At 41.8% G+C, this 23,006-nt stretch overlaps 6 protein-coding genes across 6 annotated transcripts; 4 read left to right on the top strand and 2 right to left on the bottom strand.

Moving 5' to 3' along the window:
• Positions 1-926: 926 nt before the first annotated feature.
• On the bottom strand, positions 927-1,668 carry PKNH_0207300 (EF hand domain-containing protein, putative; the record flags this gene model as incomplete). The annotated part of the gene is made up of 2 exons (XM_002257708.1): positions 927-1,416; positions 1,529-1,668. 2 exons carry the CDS (start codon positions 1,666-1,668, stop codon positions 927-929), a joined length of 630 nt encoding a protein of 209 aa, XP_002257744.1.
• A 1,008-nt stretch (positions 1,669-2,676) lies between these two features.
• Positions 2,677-6,467, bottom strand: PKNH_0207200 (calcium-transporting ATPase, putative; the record flags this gene model as incomplete). The annotated part of the gene is made up of 3 exons (XM_002257707.1): positions 2,677-3,003; positions 3,131-3,429; positions 3,578-6,467. 3 exons carry the CDS (start codon positions 6,465-6,467, stop codon positions 2,677-2,679), a joined length of 3,516 nt encoding a protein of 1,171 aa, XP_002257743.1.
• Positions 6,468-9,401: 2,934 nt separating this feature from the next.
• Positions 9,402-10,580, top strand: PKNH_0207100 (pre-rRNA-processing protein TSR2, putative; the record flags this gene model as incomplete). Its single annotated transcript, XM_002257706.1, has 4 exons — positions 9,402-9,460; positions 9,767-9,867; positions 10,128-10,213; positions 10,347-10,580. 4 exons carry the CDS (start codon positions 9,402-9,404, stop codon positions 10,578-10,580), a joined length of 480 nt encoding a protein of 159 aa, XP_002257742.1.
• Positions 10,581-12,064: 1,484 nt separating this feature from the next.
• On the top strand, positions 12,065-15,304 carry PKNH_0207000 (conserved Plasmodium protein, unknown function; the record flags this gene model as incomplete). The annotated part of the gene is made up of 1 exon (XM_002257705.1): positions 12,065-15,304. The coding sequence occupies one exon, from the start codon at positions 12,065-12,067 to the stop codon at positions 15,302-15,304; it is 3,240 nt and encodes a 1,079-aa protein (XP_002257741.1).
• Positions 15,305-16,118: 814 nt separating this feature from the next.
• Positions 16,119-16,997, top strand: PKNH_0206900 (conserved Plasmodium protein, unknown function; the record flags this gene model as incomplete). The annotated part of the gene is made up of 1 exon (XM_002257704.1): positions 16,119-16,997. One exon carries the CDS (start codon positions 16,119-16,121, stop codon positions 16,995-16,997), a length of 879 nt encoding a protein of 292 aa, XP_002257740.1.
• A 1,132-nt stretch (positions 16,998-18,129) lies between these two features.
• PKNH_0206800 (aarp2 protein, putative) lies at positions 18,130-21,738 on the top strand (the record flags this gene model as incomplete). The annotated part of the gene is made up of 1 exon (XM_002257703.1): positions 18,130-21,738. The coding sequence occupies one exon, from the start codon at positions 18,130-18,132 to the stop codon at positions 21,736-21,738; it is 3,609 nt and encodes a 1,202-aa protein (XP_002257739.1).
• Between the last annotated feature and the right edge of the window lie 1,268 nt (positions 21,739-23,006).

The following is a 23,006-nucleotide window of genomic DNA, read 5'->3' as shown; positions in this document are numbered from 1 at the left end:
TGGAGGCGGGAAGGAATATGAAATGGTGGAAGCATGAAGAGATGCAATCACGCATTTACCATTTTCAATTTAAGCGCATACGCCATTATGCACAAAATGCGCTTCCAATTTTTTTTTTTTTTTTTTTTTTTTTTTTTCCCACCCTTTCTTTTGCCTGACTCGATATTTTTTCGAAAAATTTTCGAATTTCGCCTGAACGGGTCAGATAGTTAATTTTTTTTTTTTTTTTTTTTTTTTTTTTTGGCATCCATGCGGCGTAGGTAAAAAGTGGTAACGTAGAGCGGAGGTGGGAAGCAAAGAAACAAAAAGGGAAGTAAAAAAAAAAAAAAAAAAACGAGTACAAACAGCGCGGATCTGCGTGTTTGTGGAATATCTTTTTTATCGGATGGGGTTCCGTGTTCGAGTCGGCCCGGCGTTACAGTGACAAGTGTTAATAAAATGCGCGCAGACGCCTATCTTGTGCATCCTTTCCGATGTTCCGATAATTTCACACTTGCAACGGCAATCACTGAGGACAACCCCATTATCGCCTCTTCTGTGTGAACGCCAAAAGGAATTTGGTCTAATCGACTCGCACGAAAAAAGGGATTTACATGCACACGTGTATGGACGTATGGGCGAGTGTCTTCCCCAATTGAGCAAGTTTTAATTTTTGAAGAAAGTCTGTGCCTGAAGGGAAAAACACGTTCCGTAGGGAAGTTACAAATGGGGGAATTTCTCCTCCCGTCTCTTAAAGGGGGAAGATGTTGTGCCTAAGTTCATTAGTACGTATTCACGTGTCTATGTAAGCGCCCAAGGGAACACATCACAAAAAAAAAAAAAAAAAAAAAAAAAAAAGAATGACAAAATGGAAGAGTGGCAAAATGGCTAAATAAAATATTAAAATATGCCGCCGTGGGAGCATTCCCCCCCCTGCGGACAAATCTTCAAATGCGCTGATAACATGTGAGCATGTCCCTGTACTGCTTCGCGGTGATCGTAAGCAAGCGTGTGGGGTCATCACTAGGTGAAAGGGCACCTCTCTCCCCCTCGGTGCTGCACTTCAGGAAAAAGTCAAAATCTTCGGGACTCACTTTATCACCCACCAACCCTAAATATGTCCGTAGGACGTCCAAATCAACAGCGTCTTTTTTTTGCATATCCAAGACCTTAAAATGTTTGTCGAAGGTTTCATCCGCGTCTATGACTTTTAACAACTTTCGTTTCAGTAGAGTCAGAAACATGGGCAAATTCATTTTTTGTATTTTTTTTATGTTCATTTCTTTTTTGAATTTCCTAACTTCTGGTGCGCTGTATACTTGTTTAAGTTGCCTGGCCATTTGGGGAAACAAATTGATGTCTACTTCGCCTGACTTGGAAAGGTCGTGCAGGGTGAACAGCTGCTCGGCCTCGGCGAAGTAATCCACGATTTTCTTTCTACGTGGGGGTGAAAGGGCGGGAAAAGACATCAACGATGCAAATATGGAATTTTGGATATTTACAAATTTGTAAATTCGGGTGCGCTGCTCCAGGGAAGACTTTCTCTTACCTGCTGTAGTCAACCTTGCCAGGCGATTCGCCCTGTTTGTTATCCCCCAACCTGTTCAGAATCTTCCTCACAATTTTCTTGGTGACTTCATTTTGATAATTAAGTGTGTACTTATTGTTGTTGTAAAATGCTAAATCCATAGTGCTGCGTTGCAGTTTTTTACTTATGCGAAAAAAAAAAAAAAAAAAAAAAAAAAGAAGGAAAGTCTTCCCGCTGAGTGCCTGCTAACGAGATGGTCAAATCGCTGCTTCGTTCGATGCGTCACTGGGGAGGGAAGAATAAAATATGCAAAAATAAAAATAAAGTAATAAAAAAAAAAAATTCACTCTGAACAAGGATACGGGAAAGGGAATGCCCCCCATCAGCCTCACTCTAAGGTGACAATACATTTTTCTCTTTCCTTTTCGCGGGACGTGCGCACGGGAGGGGGAAGGTGCAAATGACTTGTATATGCTCCACACAGCTGTCTTTTCACTCCCGTATATTTTCCCGCCCCAGTGGAGCTTCCCATCGAACGAGTCATTGTTCTTTACCTTCCCTCGAACGCAAACTTATGCACACGTGACGATAAGTCAATCCACATTCTCCCTCTTACTGTCAACACAGTTGTGTAAATAAATTCAGTTCACATCAAAATGAACAGTGGAAAAAAAAAAGAAAATAAAAATAAAAAAAAAAAAGAAAGTATTCCTCGGAACACTTGTGTAAAATAGACAAAATAACCTCAGGCTGATGATACAAATTTTATAGTCATGTGGTTGTATACTCATTGAACATTGGAAAAGTTTCAAAGGGCCGTGAAAAATGGCGTCAATTAAAATAGGTGTTCCTCTGGAAGAGCAAAAATAAACGCCACGTCATGGGTGCTCCCAAAAATGGTGTAAGAAAAAAAAAAAAAAAAAAGCTGGTCAGCTAGCTAAAAAAATTATGTGAAAAAAAAAAAAAAAAAAAAAAAAAAAAAAAGCAACTCAAGTAAATGAACAAGTTTTAATTGTAAAAATAATGATCACATTAAAAAATTAAAAAGGAAGTTAAGTTTTCGGTGAGTTGGCAATTTGTTGGGATAGCTTTTACGATAGGTGCCCAGTGACGAATGGTCCAGGACTGTGTCACGCAGACAGCCCTCTCGTGTGTTGCTTCGCCAAACCTCACTCGAGCTTCTGCTTGGATGACAGTCCCTTGTTCAATTGCCTCTTCGCGTAGAACTTAATAACTTCATCAATGATAATGACGGGGAAGGACCACATCAAAACTAGGAACCAGTCGTATGGTGTAAGGGCGACGACACCGAAAATTTTAGCAAGGGGTGGAATGTACAAAATCATGAAGTGTAGCAACAGCGAGCCGATCGTGGCCAGTACCAGGTACATGTTTCTCCAGGGGGGGATCTTAAACAGGGAGTTGTACTCGCTGAGCGCGTTCAGGGCATTGAACATCTCGATGACGACGAGCACAGAGAGAGAAAGTGTGCTTGCCTGAGAGGAAGGGGGAGATAGTGAGAGGGGGATTTATAGGAGGGGGTATTGTATGGCGAAGAGGACAATACTGTGAATGGGGCTAATCTAGCAAAGCGCTCTTAACTGCTTAATTGGCGAGACCTACCTTGACCTTTCCCATGGAAAAGTAGGAACAGGGGTCCTCCGACATGCCGTAGACCCGCTTGACGCGGAAATTTCCCCAGGCCTTGCATTGGTTGTAGTGTGACAGTTGGTAAAAATTCACGAGGGTATGGCCGTCCATATCCGGGTAAAAGAGGTACCAGTACACGAAGATGGAGACTGTGGCCACTCCCACGTAGGTTCCTATGACGATGTACCTGAGCAGAGTCAGGCCGTTTATCAGATTGTCGTTTTTGTGTCTGGGCTTGCACTTCATGACATCGTGTTCGGGCGGGTTGAATCCTAAGATGGAAAAGGGATGGTTGTGGTGGGGAGGAAAATGTGAGAGGGAAAAAAGTACACGGAAAAAGATCAGAACACACTTATGTGAGAAGAAAGAAAATGATGAGTTCGCAAAACTTGGCGCACTGAGTTCTGCGCGAGGACTTACCCAAAGCCGTGGCGGGCAACCCGTCAGTGACCAAGTTCACCCAGAGGAGCTGTACAGGTGCAAGGCTGTCGGGGATACCCAGCAAGGCCGTAATAAAAATGGAGGCTACTTCGCCAATGTTACTACTAATGAGATAACGGATAAAAGCCTTCATATTGTTATAAATACATCTACCCTCTTTGATTGCTTCCACAATTGTGTTGAAATTATCATCAGCCAAAACAATATCAGATGCTTCTTTTGCTACCTCCGTTCCGTTTATTCCCATGGAAATACCAATATCTGCAGACTTCAAGGCAGGTGCGTCGTTGACCCCATCTCCTGTCATAGCGACAGTTTCTCCCAGATCCTTTAATATTTTCACAATTTGTTTTTTATGCTTTGGTTCCGTTCTACAGAAAACGATGCGTTGTTTATTTTTTAAGATTTCCTTCTGTAGCTCAAGTGGGAAGTCTTCGAATTCTCTTCCACTGTAGCAACATTTTAATTTTTTCTTTGAATTCTTAGCCCCACTGGACGTCTTGCTGTTTTGGTCCAGGTCATCATCACTGTCGCACTCGTGAAGAATGTTAATTTCCTTCGCGATGGCTTTCGCTGTATCCATATTATCTCCTGTAATCATGAAAACTCTAATTCCAGCCAAATGGCATAGATTAATAGCTCTTCCGACATACTTCCTTGGGGGGTCTATTATACCCAAGCCTCCTAGGTAGATCATGTCTTTCTCAAGTTTGAAATACTCTTCAGCGTTAGTAACATTTAAATCGGTTTTTTTCATCTTTCTGTAGGCGAAGCTTAAGGTGCGTAAGGCTCTCTTACCCATTCCCTTGACTCGACTGCAGATAACATTTTTCAACTCCTCTGTAAGTGGCTTTACTTCATTCTTAATCAAATAGTAGTTACAATTATTTATTATATTTTCCGGTGCTCCTTTGCAGTAAAGTATAAAATCTTTTTTTTTATTTTCGACGATAACACTCATTAGTTTCCTTTCTCTTGTGAATTCTATTATTTTAATTAATTGGCATTCATTTCTCCATGCGGATATGCACTCACTTGGATAGGATTTACTCTCCTCCTTGTTGTCTCTTTGTCCACTTGATTCGTCCATGTGGTTCGCACCAATTGATGAGGTTGCTTTTTCTTCTTTTCCCTTTTTACCTTTACCTTTTCCAGAGGCTCTTTCGTACTCAGCGGGCATGGCATTATTTTTTACTGAGCTGGGTTTGATATCAAAGTTATGGACAAAGTGGAGGAGAGCTAACTCCGTGCTGTCACCAAAAACCTTGACAATTGCGTTCTTGTCATTACAGAAGATGTTGGCTTCGTTGCAGTTGACCATACACATGTAGAAATGGTAATCATATTCTGAGTAAGCATATTTTTTAATTTTGTCTTCCAGAATTTTGCTACCTCTGCTGATGATAGTGTTTACGTTCGTATGCATCTTTTCTAATGACTTCTCCGTTTCTGCGTCTGATGGATAGTGTTCATACTTTTCACTGTCGCTTTCTCCAAAGTTCTTTTCTCCATCATAGAGGGAGTGCTTACTGGAGTGTGTATTATTACCCTTGGAGGTGACGGTGGAAGAATTTTGGTAGGATGTTTGATCCGCCTTCTTACTTGATAAGCGTTCCTCCTGTTTCAGTTTATTGAAGAAGGAGTCATTGTCTTGTCCATCATCCGCTAAGCATGATTCGTAGAAGAAGAAGGTTTCTCCCTTTTGGCACAGCTGATATTCTTTCAAAACGGTTGCTTCTTTAAACAAATGGAATACTGTTGCAGTCATTTGGTTAGTCGTCAGTGTTCCTGTTTTATCTGAACAGATAACTGTCGTGCACCCCAACGTTTCTACACTTTGTAGTTTCCGTACTATTGCATTTTTTTTGACCATCCTTCTGGTGCCTAAAGCTAGACAAGTGGTTATCACTGCAGGGAGACCCTCGGGGATCGCAGCGACGGCCAGTGCGACACTAATTTTGAAGTAATACAAACATCCGTAGAGGAAGGATCCATGGATGGGATCAGAGAAATGCTTGAAGTTTATGACCCATACGGTTACACATATAACGAATATAATTTTTGAGAGTTGTCTTCCGAAGGAATCTATTTTAATTTGCAAAGGAGTGTCTGTATCTTCATTGGTGGATTCCATGACGGCGTGTTGTATCTGGCCTATTTCCGTATTCATGCCAATATTGGTTACGACAGCGATACATCTACCAGCCACAATTGCAGTGGACGAAAACAAAATGTTTCTTTTCAGTTGGATTTCGCAATTCTTATATGAGGGATCTAATTTTTCTGAGTATTTATCAACAGAACAAGACTCTCCCGTTAGCATACTTTGTTCCACTTTAATGCTGGTTGAAAATATCTGAATGATTCTGGCATCTGCAGGGGTCTTATTTCCTACACTTAGCTCGATAATATCACCAATGGTTAGATGCTTACTATCTATAATTTCCCATTTTCCATCTCTCAATACCTTGGCTTTGGTCGGCTGTAATTGCTTCAATGCATCCAACGACTTCTCTGCATTGCACTCTTGCCACACACCCACAGCCGCATTTAAAATTAGGATCATTACAATTACGAGCGGTTCTATAAAATCACAAATGGCTACTTCATGGCTTTGCATGTCGAGTAAGGTTAATGCAAAACTTATGAATGCCGCAAGAAGAAGAATCTTCACTAGAAGATCATCAAATTGATTTAGGATTAACTCCAGAATTCCTTTTTTCGTTTCTACTTCTAATTCGTTCAGTCCATACTTTTCTTTCCTTTTGGCTAGCTGACTCTTTGTCAACCCTTTGGTGGCGTCCACCTCTAGGGCCGCCAGCACCTCCTGCACGTCGTGCACGTGCGCGTGCCGCACCACGTTCTCCATGGCGATGTGATGGGGATTTTGTAATATCAGTGTGATGGAATGTTCTTCTCCCTCCACATGCACACCTTTTCACGGGTGCTCAAATGTGGAACGATATAGATGTGTGTTTTGTCTGGGGGGGGGAAGGAGGTGTCCCACGCAGCGTGCCCAACTGGACTCAACGGTAGATTTTACAAACGGGCTTACTAGAGGGTCACAAATAAATAGGGGAAGATCTACACGGAAAACTTCCCACTTGGCATTATGGGTGATATGGATGCAGGTGGCTGCCCCACGGGTGTACGTCTGCGTAAAATATTCACACAACCACGATCGGTATGCAATTGGGCAAGTACGTTCGCGGGTGTCCTCCACGCAATGTTACGTGAACCTGTAAGCCCGTATTGTTCACACTTCACTTGGCTTCGCTATCCTTTCCTTCGTCGACCGAACGCGCAGATAATCGTATGGAGGGGCGTTCTTAAAAGGCCAGTTTGCGCACGCCCGATGCCCAGCCTGGCAAATCAACTTAATTATAAAATGGAAGGCCCAATTAAGGAGCTACTCGTTAGGAAAAAAAAAAAAAAAAAAAAAAAAAAAAAAAGAGCGACGAGCCGCTACATAGGCAAATCGGCTGAAGGCTTTTTCCAACCAGGTGAAAAATACGCACATGAACGTACCCTCAAGTATGAGAACTACGTACCTGAACGAACGTATGTATGTATGTATGAGAAATATTTCCAGGATGGCACATATAACAAAAAAAGGGGAAAAAAAATAAAAATAGAAAGAATAAAATTAAAGGCATTGCCATCAGGAAGAAAAAAAAAAACCAACAAAAGGTACAAATCTTTTCTGTGTGGGGGTAGGGGGAAAAAAAAAAAAAAAAAAAAAAAATTTCATTCCCATTCACCCGCTCATTCACGTGTTAGCGCTTCTGCAGCGCACCTTGCAGGGCTGTGCTTTTTATTTATGTATACATGTTCATGTAAGATGGAGTGAAGTGCGATTACAAAAAATTTAAATGTAGGAAAAGTGGGGGTAAGGGAAACCTTTGACGCGCCCTTCCTTCCGGTTGCTTTTTTTTTTTTTTTTTTTTTTTTTTTCTTTTTGTCCCATGTGCTTGGCCGTATCATACAATTTTCCCCCCTCCCCCCCCCTGTGGCACAGTGCAAACTTTACGAAGTGGTACTCCTTTGAAACTACAATGAAGTTAATCAAGGGGTGAAGGGAGGACCAAGAAAGGGCAGTTTTAAATGACTAATGTTGCATGTGTGCTCGTCCTTAAAATTGAAAAGTCACACCCATGGAAAAATACAAGTGACTGATTCAAACGTGCATAACCTTGGCGGGGGTGAAATTTTCGCACCTGGGGAAGGACCCCCCCCTTCCTTTAGCCACAATTTTTTCCACCACACAGTGGTATGAACACATACGTGTAAATAATCTTCTGCGTTTCAGCCAATGGAGGTGAAATAGGAGTGGCTTGTGCATCTCCCCTTTGCGCGCGAAGCAGTATATTCTTCTATACACATAACTCCCACTGGGGGAAAGTGCTTCTATTAGTACTCCTAACCGCTCGCCTGGAAATTTTGAGAAAAAAAAATGAAAAGGGCACCCAGGAAATGTGCAATCCTAGTTCTCCCCATCCAACATTTAAGCGTATTAAGGACATTTCAAACATGAGAGCTAAATGAGCAAACGCACTTTTTGAAGAATACCCAGTGTAAACAACATGGGTACAGATGTTTTTGCGAATCTGCTTTGTGTATTTGTCCCTAACAGATATAAATGGAAACATATGATTAATAATGGTAATGCTAAGGATCCAAATTTAATCCTTCCGCTCGTTGCGATATAGGCGGTTGACCTTTCCTGAGGCTCTTTTCCCCTTAGCGAATTATCACCGATCTTTATTAGAGGACACCACTGATGCGTCAACTCTAATGATGTGTAACCAAATAGTTTTCCTCCCTCTGAAATTCCGATACCGGTGGGATATCTTTTGTAGGGAACGCACCCCAGTCATATATTTGCTTTTCCACCGTGAACGCCACGAACTGTTAGTTGAAGGAAACACCTACGTAGGTTCTTTCCCCCCCACTACAACCACCATATGGAACAGGAAGGATTAATCTCACTCATCCATTTGTCTACTTATCCATGCGACAAGCATTTCTTCCCTTCTCTTCCGCTGCGGAATGTTCATTTCAATTTTAATTACGCACAGGACAAATGACTAGCCAAATGTTTTTAAGGCATTAGGGAATTATATTTTTTCCTCTCGATTTTAATAATGTTCGTCGCGTGGAGGTAGATCTTTATAATAGCGTCAAATGTTTCACTTACGCTACTTTTGCGAAAGGGGCATATAATGGTATGCATGTGGGATTTATTGCTGTTACAACACTTGTGCCTTTTGAACCGTTGCGATTCGCTCAGTTGGTGCCTCCTGAACAATAATGCTGTTGTTCCGCAATGCAAATAGGAAGCGTTTTTTCCAAAAAAAAAAAAAAAAAAAAAAAAAAAATAGATGCACGTGATATGCTATGCACGGACGAACATGTTCTACCTCTTCCATTCGGATAGAGAGCTTTTTAATTTTCGAAAGTTCCCCTTATGTTGTGCCAACTTTAAGTATGTTTCCAACTGCGCTGCTAGTACATCAGTTTGCAGCTCCTTTAATTCACCATTTTACCTGACCTTGCAAGGTGAAATGTGAAAAAAGATATAAAGCTTCCCCGCATTGCGGATGAATAGGATAAGATTTCTTTTTTTTTTTTTTTTTTTGAAAAGGCTAGGAGTAGATTTACCTGCCTGCTGGAAGCCAATTTTATTAGCTGACAGATCATTTGTATAATTCTCAAGGAGAGTACTCCAGGGAAACAAAACTGAGACGAATAGATCGATCAAGCTGGCAAGTGAAACCCCTCCAAACGAATTTTTCAGGTCAAAATGAATGATGAGGTGTCAAATTTGCTCTACGAAGGGATTAACCTGATTTTTGAGAAGTGGTAAAATTGCATATATACGCGCAGCAGGTTATGCGTAATGGGAGAAGGGAAACAGAAAAACGCAATTTAAAGACATTTTATCTCCTTCCCCCTGCTTTTTCTTTTTGATTGTTCTCTATTTATATGCATGCCAATGCGGAGTGAACATAATGTTGGCTCTACCAAAAGTTGGGTGGGTGCCTTTTCCGTGTAAATATATATCCGTGTGGACAATCTTAAAAAGCCTTGTAATGTGCTCCACTTTACGTTATTATTATCGGCTATCCATTTTTACGGCGTGGTTTTTTTCTCTCCCCCTTTGCGCAGGACTGTTCTCCGTTTGGCCGTGACGAACAACTGGGGAGGGCCGAGTTCGGAAGAGAAAAAAAAAAAACTAATTGAATATGTTCACAGCTACGTGTTGTCGGGTAAGGGATAGGAGAAAGCACACGAAAAGCGAAAAAAACCCAAAATAGGAAAAGGAAATAACCCTCCAAAGCGCGAAGCAGAACATTCGCACATTGGTGTCATAGCAAAATTGGGGATACCTCTCTCTACTGAATGCTCACACAACTTTGGGATTTTTTTTTTTTTTTTTCATAAATGAAAGGTCAGGTAAAAAAAAAAAAAAAAAAAAACCCAAATGCACATTTTTTTTTTTTTTTTTTTTTTTTCTACCCCATTTTAGCTAGCAGCCCAAAACACAAGCTGTGCGACTACTTGAGAGACGAAATGAACACCCTGTTCAACGTAGACATTGAGGATGACAGTGATGTACTGCAAATCTTCGGAAAAGGAAATTAAAATATTTTATGAAATTTCCTAACAATATACATGCATGTGGTTACATATTTTTTATGTACTAGCAAGTGTACATGGAACTTCCCACCCACACATACACATGCAGATCGAAGTCTCCGATTTGATATTGGACCTGTACAGCAACTTGAAAAAGAACAACCTAGACATTATAGAAAAAATTAAGCAGATAGAGGTATCCGACCTGACCCAATGCAAGGAAAACAACTTAGTGGAGGAGGCCTACGATTCTGGAGATGCCGAATCGGGAAGCGATTTTTCGGATGAAGAGCAGTCAGAGAGTGACTACTCGGCTGAAGACCATTCTGATGGAGAAAAATAAAACGGTGAATAAGTAAAAATAGAAAAAAGAGAACTTTTTAAAAATGGACGAAACAGTGGAGCACGCACTACATAATTTGTGCGTCGTACCAATGAGTTGAATTGTAGGAATGTGAGGAAATAACAGTACGGTATCTTTTTCATTGCACACTTAAGTTAAGAAGGGGTACATATATACCTACATCCGTGTGTACATGAAAAGGGGCCGCTCTACGGTGTGCGTCATCTCCTGTATCCCACAATTTATGCGTCAATAGCGTCTCACGTGAGCATATCTACGTAAGACATTTTTAACATAACGGAGTGGACGAAATGTTGAAATGTTTCATCCATACCGAATTAAGCTTTTCCTTTGTCATACCCAAACCCCATATGCCGCTGCCCTCGACAGGTGCTATTTATCAGATTAAAAAAAAAAAAAAAAAAAAAAACACCTGAACGGGTCATACAATATTAGCAATATGTCTGAACAATTTACAAATTTCGCTTTTTTTTTTTTTTTTTTTTTTTTTTTATAAAAGAGTTTGTTTTAATTAATACTTCTTCGCCTTTTCTTCATAAAAGACCTTACATCTCTTACGTTAACTTTTGAAGAGTCTTATTCTGCATACAAGGGAAAGAAAGAAGAGGGGGTTCTCATCCACTCGGTCCTTTCTTGCCCTTATTTTCACCTTTCCAAAGGGCGGGGGGGGTACGTGACATCGGGGATGGTGGTACTAATGGAGCACATATAGTAAGTGCCACAACATGATATATCGTACACATACGTGGTTAACTTATACACATCGATAAGGACCCTCTCCATACGCTTCTACCTTTGGCCTTTTAATGTGTGTACCCCTTCTCCGGCCATTTCTTCAATCGAGTGACATTATCTTATAATATGATGGAGCATCCCTTTCCTATTTTCCAGCATTTTAAAACGTCATCCCATTCCCCCGGTGCGCATGTTTAATGTGTACGTCTGCGCGCATATATAAACGTGCGTGGTATTAATTCGGTCAAATTGTATCCTCGGAAAATACGATTCCTTTCGAACGTTGGGCAACTCCTTTTTTCACGAATATAATTTTGGCCATATGTTTCATATGTACTACTTCGAATGCACCTCGACTGTGCTCACTCACACGCTTGCAAGGGTTCTTACTCTAATCCACCTGATAAGGGATGATAGAATTCCTTGCACATGCACATATGTGTGAGTGACAGTGTGAATGGTGCCCACTACCTCCTGTGCACTTTTTCAACTTTGTGTTTTTTTTTTTTTTTTTTTTTTTTTTTTGTGCCTTTCCCAAAGTGATTGCCCTCTCCATGTGATTGTTAGTTTTAAGAGGGAGTGAACCCTGTAGCCACAACTTTTTACTTCCTTAAGGACGTTTCTTTTTTTCTTCTTTTTTTTATTTCCCCTACTCGATTGTTTCGTTCTGGCGCATCACTTATGTCCACCAGGAGAAGACGTTTGGAGAAGAATTCTTTTGTCACGCTATGGAAGTCGACCTTGTGAGTGCGCAGGGTCGGGACACAAGTGATCTTATATTCAACAAGGGGGGTGAATCGGTAAGTGAAGTGGCAGATAAAGTGGGGCGTGAAGTGGCAGATAAAGTGGAGCGTGAAGTGGCCAGTGAAGAGCTGGAAAAGCCGCTAGGAGAATCGATCATACAGGAAGATGTGAAGGAATGCTTAGTTGAGGGGGATGGCGAAAAGGACCAAGCGGATAGGAAATTCCCCAGCGAGCCAGACGCGAGCGAAGCCAACTCTTCCTCAAGGGAGGTACCAATTTACGAGAAAGAGCAAATTGGCGCAATCCCAAACGGTGCTGACGTGAGTGCAGTAGAAGTAAAAGTTCAAAAGAATGGAAAGACGGAGGAGGATACAGCGTGCAGAGAGAGGAGTCTACATGGGGAAAGGAGCGAATTGGCACAGTTAGCTGAACCTGATGTAGATGGGGGGGATACAAACCAGAAGAGACACTTAACCACAGAGAGACGGGGCGAAGCAGAAAGAATCAACCAATTGTACAGGAACTCCAAGAGCACCAACATTAACATATATAGACGTATGTACCAGTCATACCTACTCCTGCGCAAAGAACAGAACGAACTCCTAATCCAAAATAGAAAAAAGGAGGAAAAAAATATGAAGCTGAAATATGAATTAGATAGTTTAAGAGGCAATAGCTATTATTCTAATTTTTTTTTTAATAATGATTCAGATAATCTTTTTGAGGAACTAGCATCAGGCATAAGTAATATTTGGAAATGGATGGACATGGAGAGTAAAAATACGAACATGAGAAGTGGGCAAAAGGGTAATGTTGCACCAACCGTCGTTGTCTCTCACACGCAGGGAGTAGTACCACCTAGAGAAGGTGATCCAGAAAGGAATGCTCACCTTACAGTTGAGGGAATCTCCGACGATAGACACCTCCTAGGGGATAGCACACCTGGCAAGGTACCTGATGGAGGGAAGTCACCCCAAGGAGGGAACCCCCAAGTGGTACACAAGCAGGAATACGCTAGTACACAGAATGAAGTGCCAACGGAAGGCAGTGCAGAAGATGGGACTTCCTTTGGAAGGGGTGCTTTCCTGAGTGAGGATCGCCCTGATGAACACTCAGAAGGGTATAAACGGAAGCATGATGCCCCCCTAAATATAGTACAACCAAATGAAGTGCAACCCAATGGGGGGAGATATCCGATGGGGAATGAACACAGAACAGACGCAAACACTGAAGTTGGGATGGAAAGTTCATCTTATATTAATGAGAAAGGGGAGAGCCAAACTATGGAAGGAAGAATCCCACCTCATGGGAGGGACACCCAAGAAGCAACCACTCACAATGGAGATCAAAAAGGAAAAGTCGTTTTCGTAAAGAGGGGATATAAACATCTCGATATGAATGAAGGGAGAGAAGTTAACAACCCGCCATTTAAGAATTCCTTTCAGAAGGACGACAGAGTGGAGAAGAAGAATTCATTCCTTTGGGAAAAGGAAAGTCGGTCAGTGAAACGGGGGGATGTGAAGTATGGTCGGCTGCATACCCGGTATACAGGTCATGAGAGAAGTTCTGCACGAGTTGACAGAGAACGGGGTGCATTCACAGCCATGGAGTGCCCCAAGGATAACATCGTTGATTATATTAAAGGGAGACTTTCCAGCGGAGGCAGGATCAGTGGAAAGGTAGCCCTACCAGGTGGCCTGAACTCAACGATCGGTACCCACTCGAATTGTATAAAACCAAATGATTATGGAAATAAGGTAACCATTAAGGAGGGGGACAAATTTCTTTATCATATTTGTAACTGCAAAGAAAATAAATATGTCCCCTTAAATGTTGGTTCCTTTTTTATGGTCCCGCCAAGGAGGACTATCCCAGATGAGGATTTCAGTTTGGGGTCTCTACAAAAGTGTATAGGCTTTATCTTACGCAGAAAGGAGGGTTGCAGCCACAGGGAGGTGCGCGTCAGACACAGGAAATGTAATAATGTGCCCGCTGATGCTGTCCCTCTCGCAAATGCAGCTCCAAATGTACGTGCACTGAATGGGCAGAAGGATCCATCTCCCGTTGGACGAAGTAATGGTGAAGGAGCCGAAAAAAAAACACGACTTGCCACCAAGGAGGTGGTATTAGGAGGAGATAAAAAGGAAGGTTTGGAGGAAAGGGAAGAAAAACAAGTTTTGAAAAAAGGAAAGAGTAGACGTAAGCGCATCCTAAAGGTAGACAAGAATGGAAATCTCAACGAAGGAGGGACAATCCTAACCCCCCAACTGAAAGGACAGAAGGAGATAGAATATAATACGCAAAAAATGTATATGGGTTTAAGCAGAAAATTTTGTCATATAAGGAGGAGGAAAGGATCAATGCAGAGAAGGAATCTTTTTGGTAGATTAAATTTTAAGGTAGATCCTAATAAGGAAGAAAAAGAGCCGGACAATTTCTTCCGCATAGTTAAGGTAAAGACAGCTAGATTGGCTCCCCTTGCGGAGGGTTATCCGCGCCATGTGCGTTTCGTGCGAATCGGTAGAAGGGTTTTCTCTCTCAGAGGGAACCGACGCGCAGATGACGGTGTGGAAGAAGTCTCAGAGGGAGCCAAAAAAGGTAATGATGAAAAGAACAAATGGAGCGAATTATCGCCAAATCTTAGTGGTAACTGTAGTCGCGACGGAAGGGAGGATAATGTGGTGGAAGGGGACATACCGGAGGGGCATGGAACCATCCCGGAAATGAATGCAATCAGTGAAGAACGGTACAGTTCCTCCGTAGGATCACCCCTAGATACAACATCACATGGATTCCTCCAATGTGAAAAGGATTCAGTAGCGAATAGCGACCTTCTTATGGATGCACTGGCGAAGCATGTGCAGTATCTCGACCTTTCAACGAAGCGAATCGACTACCTTGAGGAGGAAAACAAAGACGCAGTGACCATCATAGGCATACAAATAAAAGTGGAAGATGGACACATATACTTACACCTGGACGCACTAAGTACTGTCGAAGATAGTGTTAGTGTGTGGATGAAAAAAAACGAAAAATTGTTGAATAGTTATGTAGGAAGGAGTCAGGTAATTCAATCCACTTTGGAATATTACTGCGTCGATATGTTTACCTTTGTGTCTTTCTTTTTAAATGCCCTGGAAAACCATGTGGATGAGTTTCCTTTTTATCTGTCTCTTACACTCGACGATATCTTCCGTGTGCATCGGGGCATCTGTGCGGGGTAGTGCTATCGGAAGGTTTCTGTAAAAAAGTAGGGACATCGAAGTGACCACAGAAAGCGAGGCACCTAGGAAAACAGCCAAAGATCTACTCAGAAAAGGAAGGACGCAAGGGTCGCAGACGCTGCACCCACGGCACTTGTCCCCATGGAGGAATATATATATATATATATATATATATGTATATTTTTTTTTTTTTTTTTTTTTTTTTTTTTTTTTTTGTCGAGTAGCTTATATGTTGAGTGGCACTTGTATGCATAGAAGGGGGAAAGCCCAAAACAGGGAGGAAGAAATAGTCCCCCTGAAATGAGCCTACCTTTGTAGGAAAGATGGCAGTGATGTTTGTTCCTTGTTGGGTAAAGAGGGGACAATCGGTAGGGTTGTCCACATGGGCTAAACCATGGGAGAACAAGTTAACACGTACCTCAGTTTGGTTGGATCCCTAGTACAAGTAGTTCACTAAGCCATATAGCATAGTACACGTGAGAACAAACTGTTTTATATAAAAAAAAAAAAAAAAAAAAAAAAAAAAAAAAATGAGTCACGCTGGGAGGTGAATAAAAAGGGTGATGCATACATTTCTATTATTTTATTTTATTTTATTTTTTTTTTTTTGCAACGCACGGGAGCAGGGAGGTTGTCTCGCGGATCTATGAGTGTGAAGGTGCGTGTGTTTCACATTTAGGTGTTTATGTTTATGTTTATGTTTATGCTTGTCCAGTTTTTACATACGTGCGTTGGGCTCCCCACTGCTCAACGTTAAAAAGATTTTGCTCCACCGGGGGTAAGACATAGAACTGTGTAGAAATCGTAAGGAAGGATGAAGTACCTGTTGTCCCTTCTACACGTGATCGTTCTGTGCATTTATAGGAAGGAACAGGGGGGTGAGTGCCATGATGACCTTGCGTGTGGTTACTTCACGAGGAGGAGCGGAGGAGGGCCTCTCATAAAGGAGGGGATGATGACAACTCAGTCGAGGATGTTGTATGAGCTGATGCGAAGGAGGAGAGGAGGAGCTCGACGTAGACGAAACAATCGACGCAACAAAGGGCATAACAGACGGCGTAATAAACGGCGTAATAAACGGCGTAATAAACGACTCGCAAAGCAACGGAAGGCACAACGAAGGAAGGCGAAGAGAGAACAAAGGAAAAGGAGGAGGCAGAGGAAGAGAGCCGAACGGAAGAGGAAAAGAAAGGAGAAAAAAAAAAGGAGACAAGAAAAGAAGGAAAAGAAAAAACAAAGGAAAAGACAAAAGAAAGAAGAAAAGAAACAACTGAAGGAAAGAGACGCTCAGGGATCAACTGATGATGTGCAGATACATCCAAATCCTCATGGGGATGGAGATGAGGAGGGTCAAGCGGGGCCTCCTCTCGTTGAGGCAAGTTACAGTGACGGAGCGGGTCCGTATAATGCGGTGGAAGAAGGTGCATCTTCAGGAGTGGGAGTTCATCGACCTGCAAGAAGTGGAGGGCCCATTGACGCATATGGATCGTACGGTACCTCACCGCTTGACGACACCACAGACGACTCTAGCCATCTCCAACAGGGAGGTGGAGGCAATACTTTGGAAAGAACTAGCCCCTACGAAGCCGATCTAGGGGGAAATGTGAAGGTTATCCATTTGGAAAGGCTAAAGAAGGAATCCAAGGGAGAGCTGATAAATAAAATTAGGGGGATTCTAAATACACTGGAATGAAGACAGGCGCAGCGGCGTCTAGCCGTCGTGTGCGCAACGTACACGGAGATTATTTCCCGGTAACACTGTCACTTTGTGCTATCCATTTGGGGATAACTTCTTCAACCGTGCCATTTGTTATTTTGGTGAGTGGCATAACATTGATCTGTCTCCGTTCGTTTGTTTGTTTGTAGCTTGCTTATTTTTTCCGTTTTTTTTTTTTTTTTTTTTTTGTATGTTTTTTCTTTTTTCTCTAAACTGTAGAAACAAGGAGAATGAACTCCCATTTTTCGCTTTCATGGCCGGAGCGTTAGAGCAGTGTAGCAAACGCAGAAGCGTGGGCGCTTTTTTTTAATTTTTTGAAAATGCCAAGTTTTGGGGGTAATATGCGAACATTTGGGAGGGGTTATCCCCCCTTGGTGTCCATTTTGATGATGACCCCGCTGCAGGTGGAAAAATGTAATTTTGCAAATATGGACTTTTAGATATTTTTCATTATAAAAACATTTGAAAGTTCTTCCCATTTGTATGAAAGTGTTTTCCCGATATGGTAAGGTTTGACCTTTTCTAAAATAGCTGTTCAGTTGAACTGTGAAGAGGTGCCTCTTTTTTTCCTTTTCCCGCATTTTTTTTTTTTTTTTTCCCTGCGCGGGATTATTCTCCCCATGTAGGGTGATGGAGTCGCCCCGGTGGATTATAGCCTGCCACTTAACGGCAACAACAACAGAAAAAAAAAATATATATATATATATATATATATATATATATATATATATATATTAAATAAGAATAAGAAAATAAAAAATATATGTTTAATATAGCATTGGCTAATGTACGGATTTTCCGCAATTGCCAATTGCCCACTTGGCAGGTTAAAAAAAAAAAAAAAAAAAGAAAAAAAAAAAAAATTGCTACTAATTTTTGTATCGAAGGAAAGGAATCCAAAGAGGGGGAGAAAAATTCATGTGGCAACTTTATCCATATGGTGGAGTGGGGTCTGCAGATGTATGGAAAAAAGGCGTCCTGATTTTCTCACGTTTTAAGTGTTCCCTAGGGCGGCTTAAGCGTGACTTTAGGAGGGAAGGGGATGATTGTCAAGGCATAGCAAATTGAACTAAACAAAATCCAAGGAAAGTATAAACCGAAGTGAACAATGGATGACAAGAAGAAGCATCACAAGAAGAAAAAAATTGGGAAGAAGGCGAAGAAGAAGAAAATAAGCAAGGGAGGAAATCGCGGTGGAAAGAAAAATGAAGTGAAAAAGTATCATAAGGCCTTCGCCTTCAGCGGAGGTATTCGAAGTGCCCACAGAAGAAAACAACACCAATTTGAGTTAGAGGAGAAGAAGTTAAGGGTGCCAAGGAATTTTAAAGAATGCAGTAAAAGTAGCCCACTGATAGTGGCTATACAAGGTCCGAAAGGAGTTGGTAAAAGCACTCTTTTGAAAAGCCTCATTAAGCACTACGTTGGTGTATCCATCAATGAAGTAAAGGGGCCTATATCGATAATAACGAAGGCATTGAAAAGGTACACGTTCATAGAGGTGGAGGACAATATTTTAAGTATGATTGATGTTGCGAAAATTTCAGATCTTTGTCTGCTCGTTATCGATGGGAGCTATGGACTTGAACTGGAAACCCTTGAATTTGTAAGTATTTTGAATACCCATGGGTTGCCGAAGGTTATAGCTGTAGTTACCCACATGGACAAGTTTAAGGATAGTAAGAGTATCCGGAAGAGGAAGAAGAAATTGAGTAAGAGGTTTAGCGAAGAAATGGTCGAGGGGGCAAAAATATTCTTTTTTAGTGGAATTCAAAGTGGCAAATATAACAAAACGGAGGTTCGTAACTTTTCTAAATTCGTTTCGTCCGTAAGGAGACCACATATCTCTTGGAGGGAGCAGCATGGATACGTTTTGGGTTTGCGCTTAGATGTGGATGAGGTTGCAACGGAAGAAGAAGAGGAGGAGGACAAGCGAATTAACTCCTTTCTCTCCAAATGTGATGAGCAAGTGTGTGTCCACGTGGAAGGATTCGTTTATGGATCCAAAATTTTTAACAATCAAGTCTTACACATTCCTAATATCGGGGATGTAGAAATTAGGGATATTAAAATCTTGCAGGATCCGTTCCTTACAGATGAACAGAAGAAAAATCCAAACGTATATGCCCCTATGGCAGATGTTGGTAATGTGGCATTCGACTTGGATAACATGTTTATACACATACCGAAGAGCAAGGTGAACTTCACGCCGGGGGAGGCTCTCCTTGGGGATAGTGCAGAAAATGGAAAGGAAATTGGTGGGCAGAGTGTAGGAGGAAGTGATGAAGAAAGTGGTGGAGAAAGTAACGGTGGGGCGGATGATCCCTCTGCCAGGCGGGATGATGAACGATACATGACGGAGGGCATACGCATGATTCGGGCTCTACAAACGTCAAAGTATGCCCTGTGTAGCAATACAGGCGCGGAGGAGGAGCCATTGCTATTCGATGGTCAGGAGGAAAGGAACCACCGAAGGAAGGCCCCCTCCAACGTGTTCGTTAGCGAACGACAAAAGAAGAAGAAGCAGGCGGAGAAGTACGTTAACGAAAAGGTGAAGGAGTACACGGAGCTGGAGCCCATTTTGTTTGGGAAGAAGGACGCGGAGGACGACTACCACTACGCGGATGGAGTGAGTTTGTCGGCTAGCGGGGGAGAGGAAGACGACAAGGGCAACAATGACGATGACAACAATGATGTTGACAACAATGATGATGACGACAGTGATTATGATAGTAACGACGATGATGGTAGTGACGACTCGGATGATGATGACGATGATGACGATGATGACGACGACAACAACGATGATAAGAATGATGATGACAGTGATGATGATGGTGATGATGGTGGTGATGATGATGGTAACGATGATGGTAACGAAGATGAAGAGGAGGACTTGGGCGTGAACTTCGCCAACGGCAGGGAGGACCAGCTGGCGCAGGAACTCGCCTTCGACAACAAAGCGAATTTTGAGACGTTCATTTATGACAGGCGCTACATCCACAGGAAGAACAACCACCTGTACTTCAAGGGGGATATCCTGGTGTTGATGCGGCGGCAGGAGGAGGGGGTGCAGGAGGAACAAGATTTCCTTAGCCTCTTCAGTATGGACTCGGTGAAGGAAGAGAAGGCGCAACGACTATACAGCTACATGCATGAAGAGAACTACTTTCTAGACGAGCCGGATTCCTTTAAGTGGACTAAAGATGAAGTGTTCGTTTTTAACAACCTGACCGTGTCGTTAGGGGATATTGCGGATGAGGCCTTGGCGGAACAGTTCTTCTCGCGGTACAGGAGCCTGTACGAGGGGTGTTTTGCAGCGACCGATGATGCAGAGAGCGACGGAGAGGTGGGCATGGCCAGTGAAGAAGAGGTAAAGAAGCGAGACGACAATTCCGGAGGGGAAGATAAACTCGGAGGGGAAGACCAATTTGGAGGGGGTGATATTGCGATGGTGGGCGAAGAGGACGGGAAGGCCTCCCTGAAGAAGGAAAAGGCAGAAAGGGAACAGAAGAAAGAAAAGTACCAAGAGACGGAGAGCATCGGTGTGTTAAACTCCAACACATACGGATCCTCTGTGAATATCGGTGAGTACATAAAACTGGTTTTCAAAATTGAGCGCAAAAAATTAGCACTGATGAAAAAGAGCATTATAATCTGTGGAGGATTACAAACGTATGAGGAGAAGGAGTCCATTATTCACTGCAGAGTAAAAAAGCATCGGTGGTTCCCAAAAGTATTAAGGTCCAACGACCCAATGATAATCTCGATAGGTTGGAGGAGGTACCAGAGTATCCCCATATATTCTATAAACGAGAGAAACAACGTAAGGATACGATTCTTAAAGTATACAACAGAACACATGCATTGTAATTGCACTTTTTATGGACCAGTGGCAGGTGCAAACAATGGAATTTTGGCAATCGCTAAGTATAACAAGGTACCCTACTACCGCATCTGCTTCAATGGAGTGACATTGGAGACGAATGCAAATATAAAAATAATGAAAAAACTGAAACTCATTGGAGAGCCATATAAAATTTTTAAAAATACAGCTTTTGTAAAAAATATGTTTAACTCAGATTTGGAAGTATGCAAATTCATTAATTGTCCTGTGGTGACTCCGAGTGGAATAAAAGGATTGATTAAAAGTAAGCTCTCCGAAAATGGCAACTGCAGATGTACGTTTGCAGACAAAATTCGCATTAGCGACATTGTGATTCTGAAGCTCTACGTGAATGTGAAAATAAAAAATTTCTTTACTTACGATGTGGAGAATAAACTGAGATCCATAAATGAGCTACGGTATATATACAATTTGTATGTTAACCACAAAAGTAATTATAGAAGCGTACCGTTTCGACATTTTTATCATTCGAAAATACATATCAATCCAAAGCTGATAAAGGAACTTCCTTATAAATCGAAGCCTAAGTTATTTAGCAAAATGAACAATGAGGAAGAGTTAAAAAAACAGAAACAAAAGAAAGATGACCAGATTAACTTCCAGGCACTGGAAAATCCCAAGTTAGCTTCTCGCTGGTACCAAATGCTCCATACCATTAAAAAGAACATAGTGGACAAGAGGAAAGAAAAGGCAAAAGTGTCTTACCATAACAAACTAAAAAAGACACTTATGGTGGAGGAAGCTAAGAACAAGGTCGTCAAGCAACGGAAGAAAATGTCTTATCGCAAGGGAAAGACGCGCACACACCCTTGAGGAAGAAAGGGAGTAGTGTGTGTGTGTGTGTGTGCAGACACGCACAATATGTTTGAACTGCTTCCCATTTTGTGTGAACATTTTTACTCGCCACTATTTTTTTTTTCATGTTTTTATTTTTCCCATTTTTTCGTCCGCGCCTGAACCGCGCCTGCAACACTTTTGGCATTGCCAGGTAGACCGCCTACCATAACGCCCTGTTGAAAGCACAGGATTTGCACAGTGGTAGCTTGAGAGAGAGGAGGTCGGAGCACTAACGCAGTGCAGCTCCCTGGAGGGGGGAAATTGAAACACGTACACAGATCAAGCAGAATATCTCTGCAGTACAGGGAGAATATTTTTTTAGACCGAGGTGGATATAATCCATCGCCCCGTATAAGTTCTTTCCGACGCATCCCCATTTGGGTATCCCATGAGCAGGGAAATATAAAATGGCTGTATTTTTTTTTTTTTTTTTTTTTTTTTTTTTTTTTTCCCAAATGGAAAGGTAAAATAAACACGTCAACCGCGCAGCGTGCAAACCGAATTGACTTTAATGAACAAGTCCGTGCATATGCGGCAAAGAGTGGAGCAAGCATATGGTCCTGCATTATCGCAACCCCTGTGTTGTGATACCAAAGAAAAAAAAAAAAAAAAAAAAAAAAAAAAAAAAAAAAAAAAAAAAAAAAGAAAAAAAAAAAAAACGTTTCACGAGGAGAAACATGCCATCCATTTCGAATAATTCACCCTAAGCATTTAGCCGAACTTTACATGCTGCCTTGCCCAAGGGTGACATGAAAAAATTGTCCTCAGTGAATTGAAAAATAAATAAACGCTCAAGCGTATGCACATGGAAACACGGAAGTGGTTGGGAGTAGTCACAAAAGTGAGTCGAATCTTGTGCACAATTCCGAATTAAAGAGCAATACGAAATAGAAACCAGAGTGAATATCTATTTCCTGTAATAATACTATCCAAAGGCAGGTGAAAAAAGTGAATTTTTTTTTTTTTTTTTTTTTTTTTCTTCCCAATAGGAAAACTCTTTCCTTTGCGAAATTGTATGACCGTCCTGCAATTGCACACATTCACAAGGGGGGGGAGGACACCAGCGACGTATTAACACATCGCACACGCGGAGCATACAAAAAGAGGGCGCTTCGTCTTGCACATACCGTTGCGAAGTTTGCGCGTCTCTTTTTATGGATATGCGCCGCAAGAAGAACAAACATGTTGCGTAGCTTTTGTACCACTGCACGTTGCGTAGCTATTTTACCACAGCACGTTGAGTA

Source organism: Plasmodium knowlesi, assembly GCF_000006355.2.
Source record: "Plasmodium knowlesi strain H genome assembly, chromosome: 2".
Classification (NCBI taxonomy): domain Eukaryota; phylum Apicomplexa; class Aconoidasida; order Haemosporida; family Plasmodiidae; genus Plasmodium; species Plasmodium knowlesi.
This window is presented reverse-complemented; position numbering and strand designations above follow the sequence as displayed.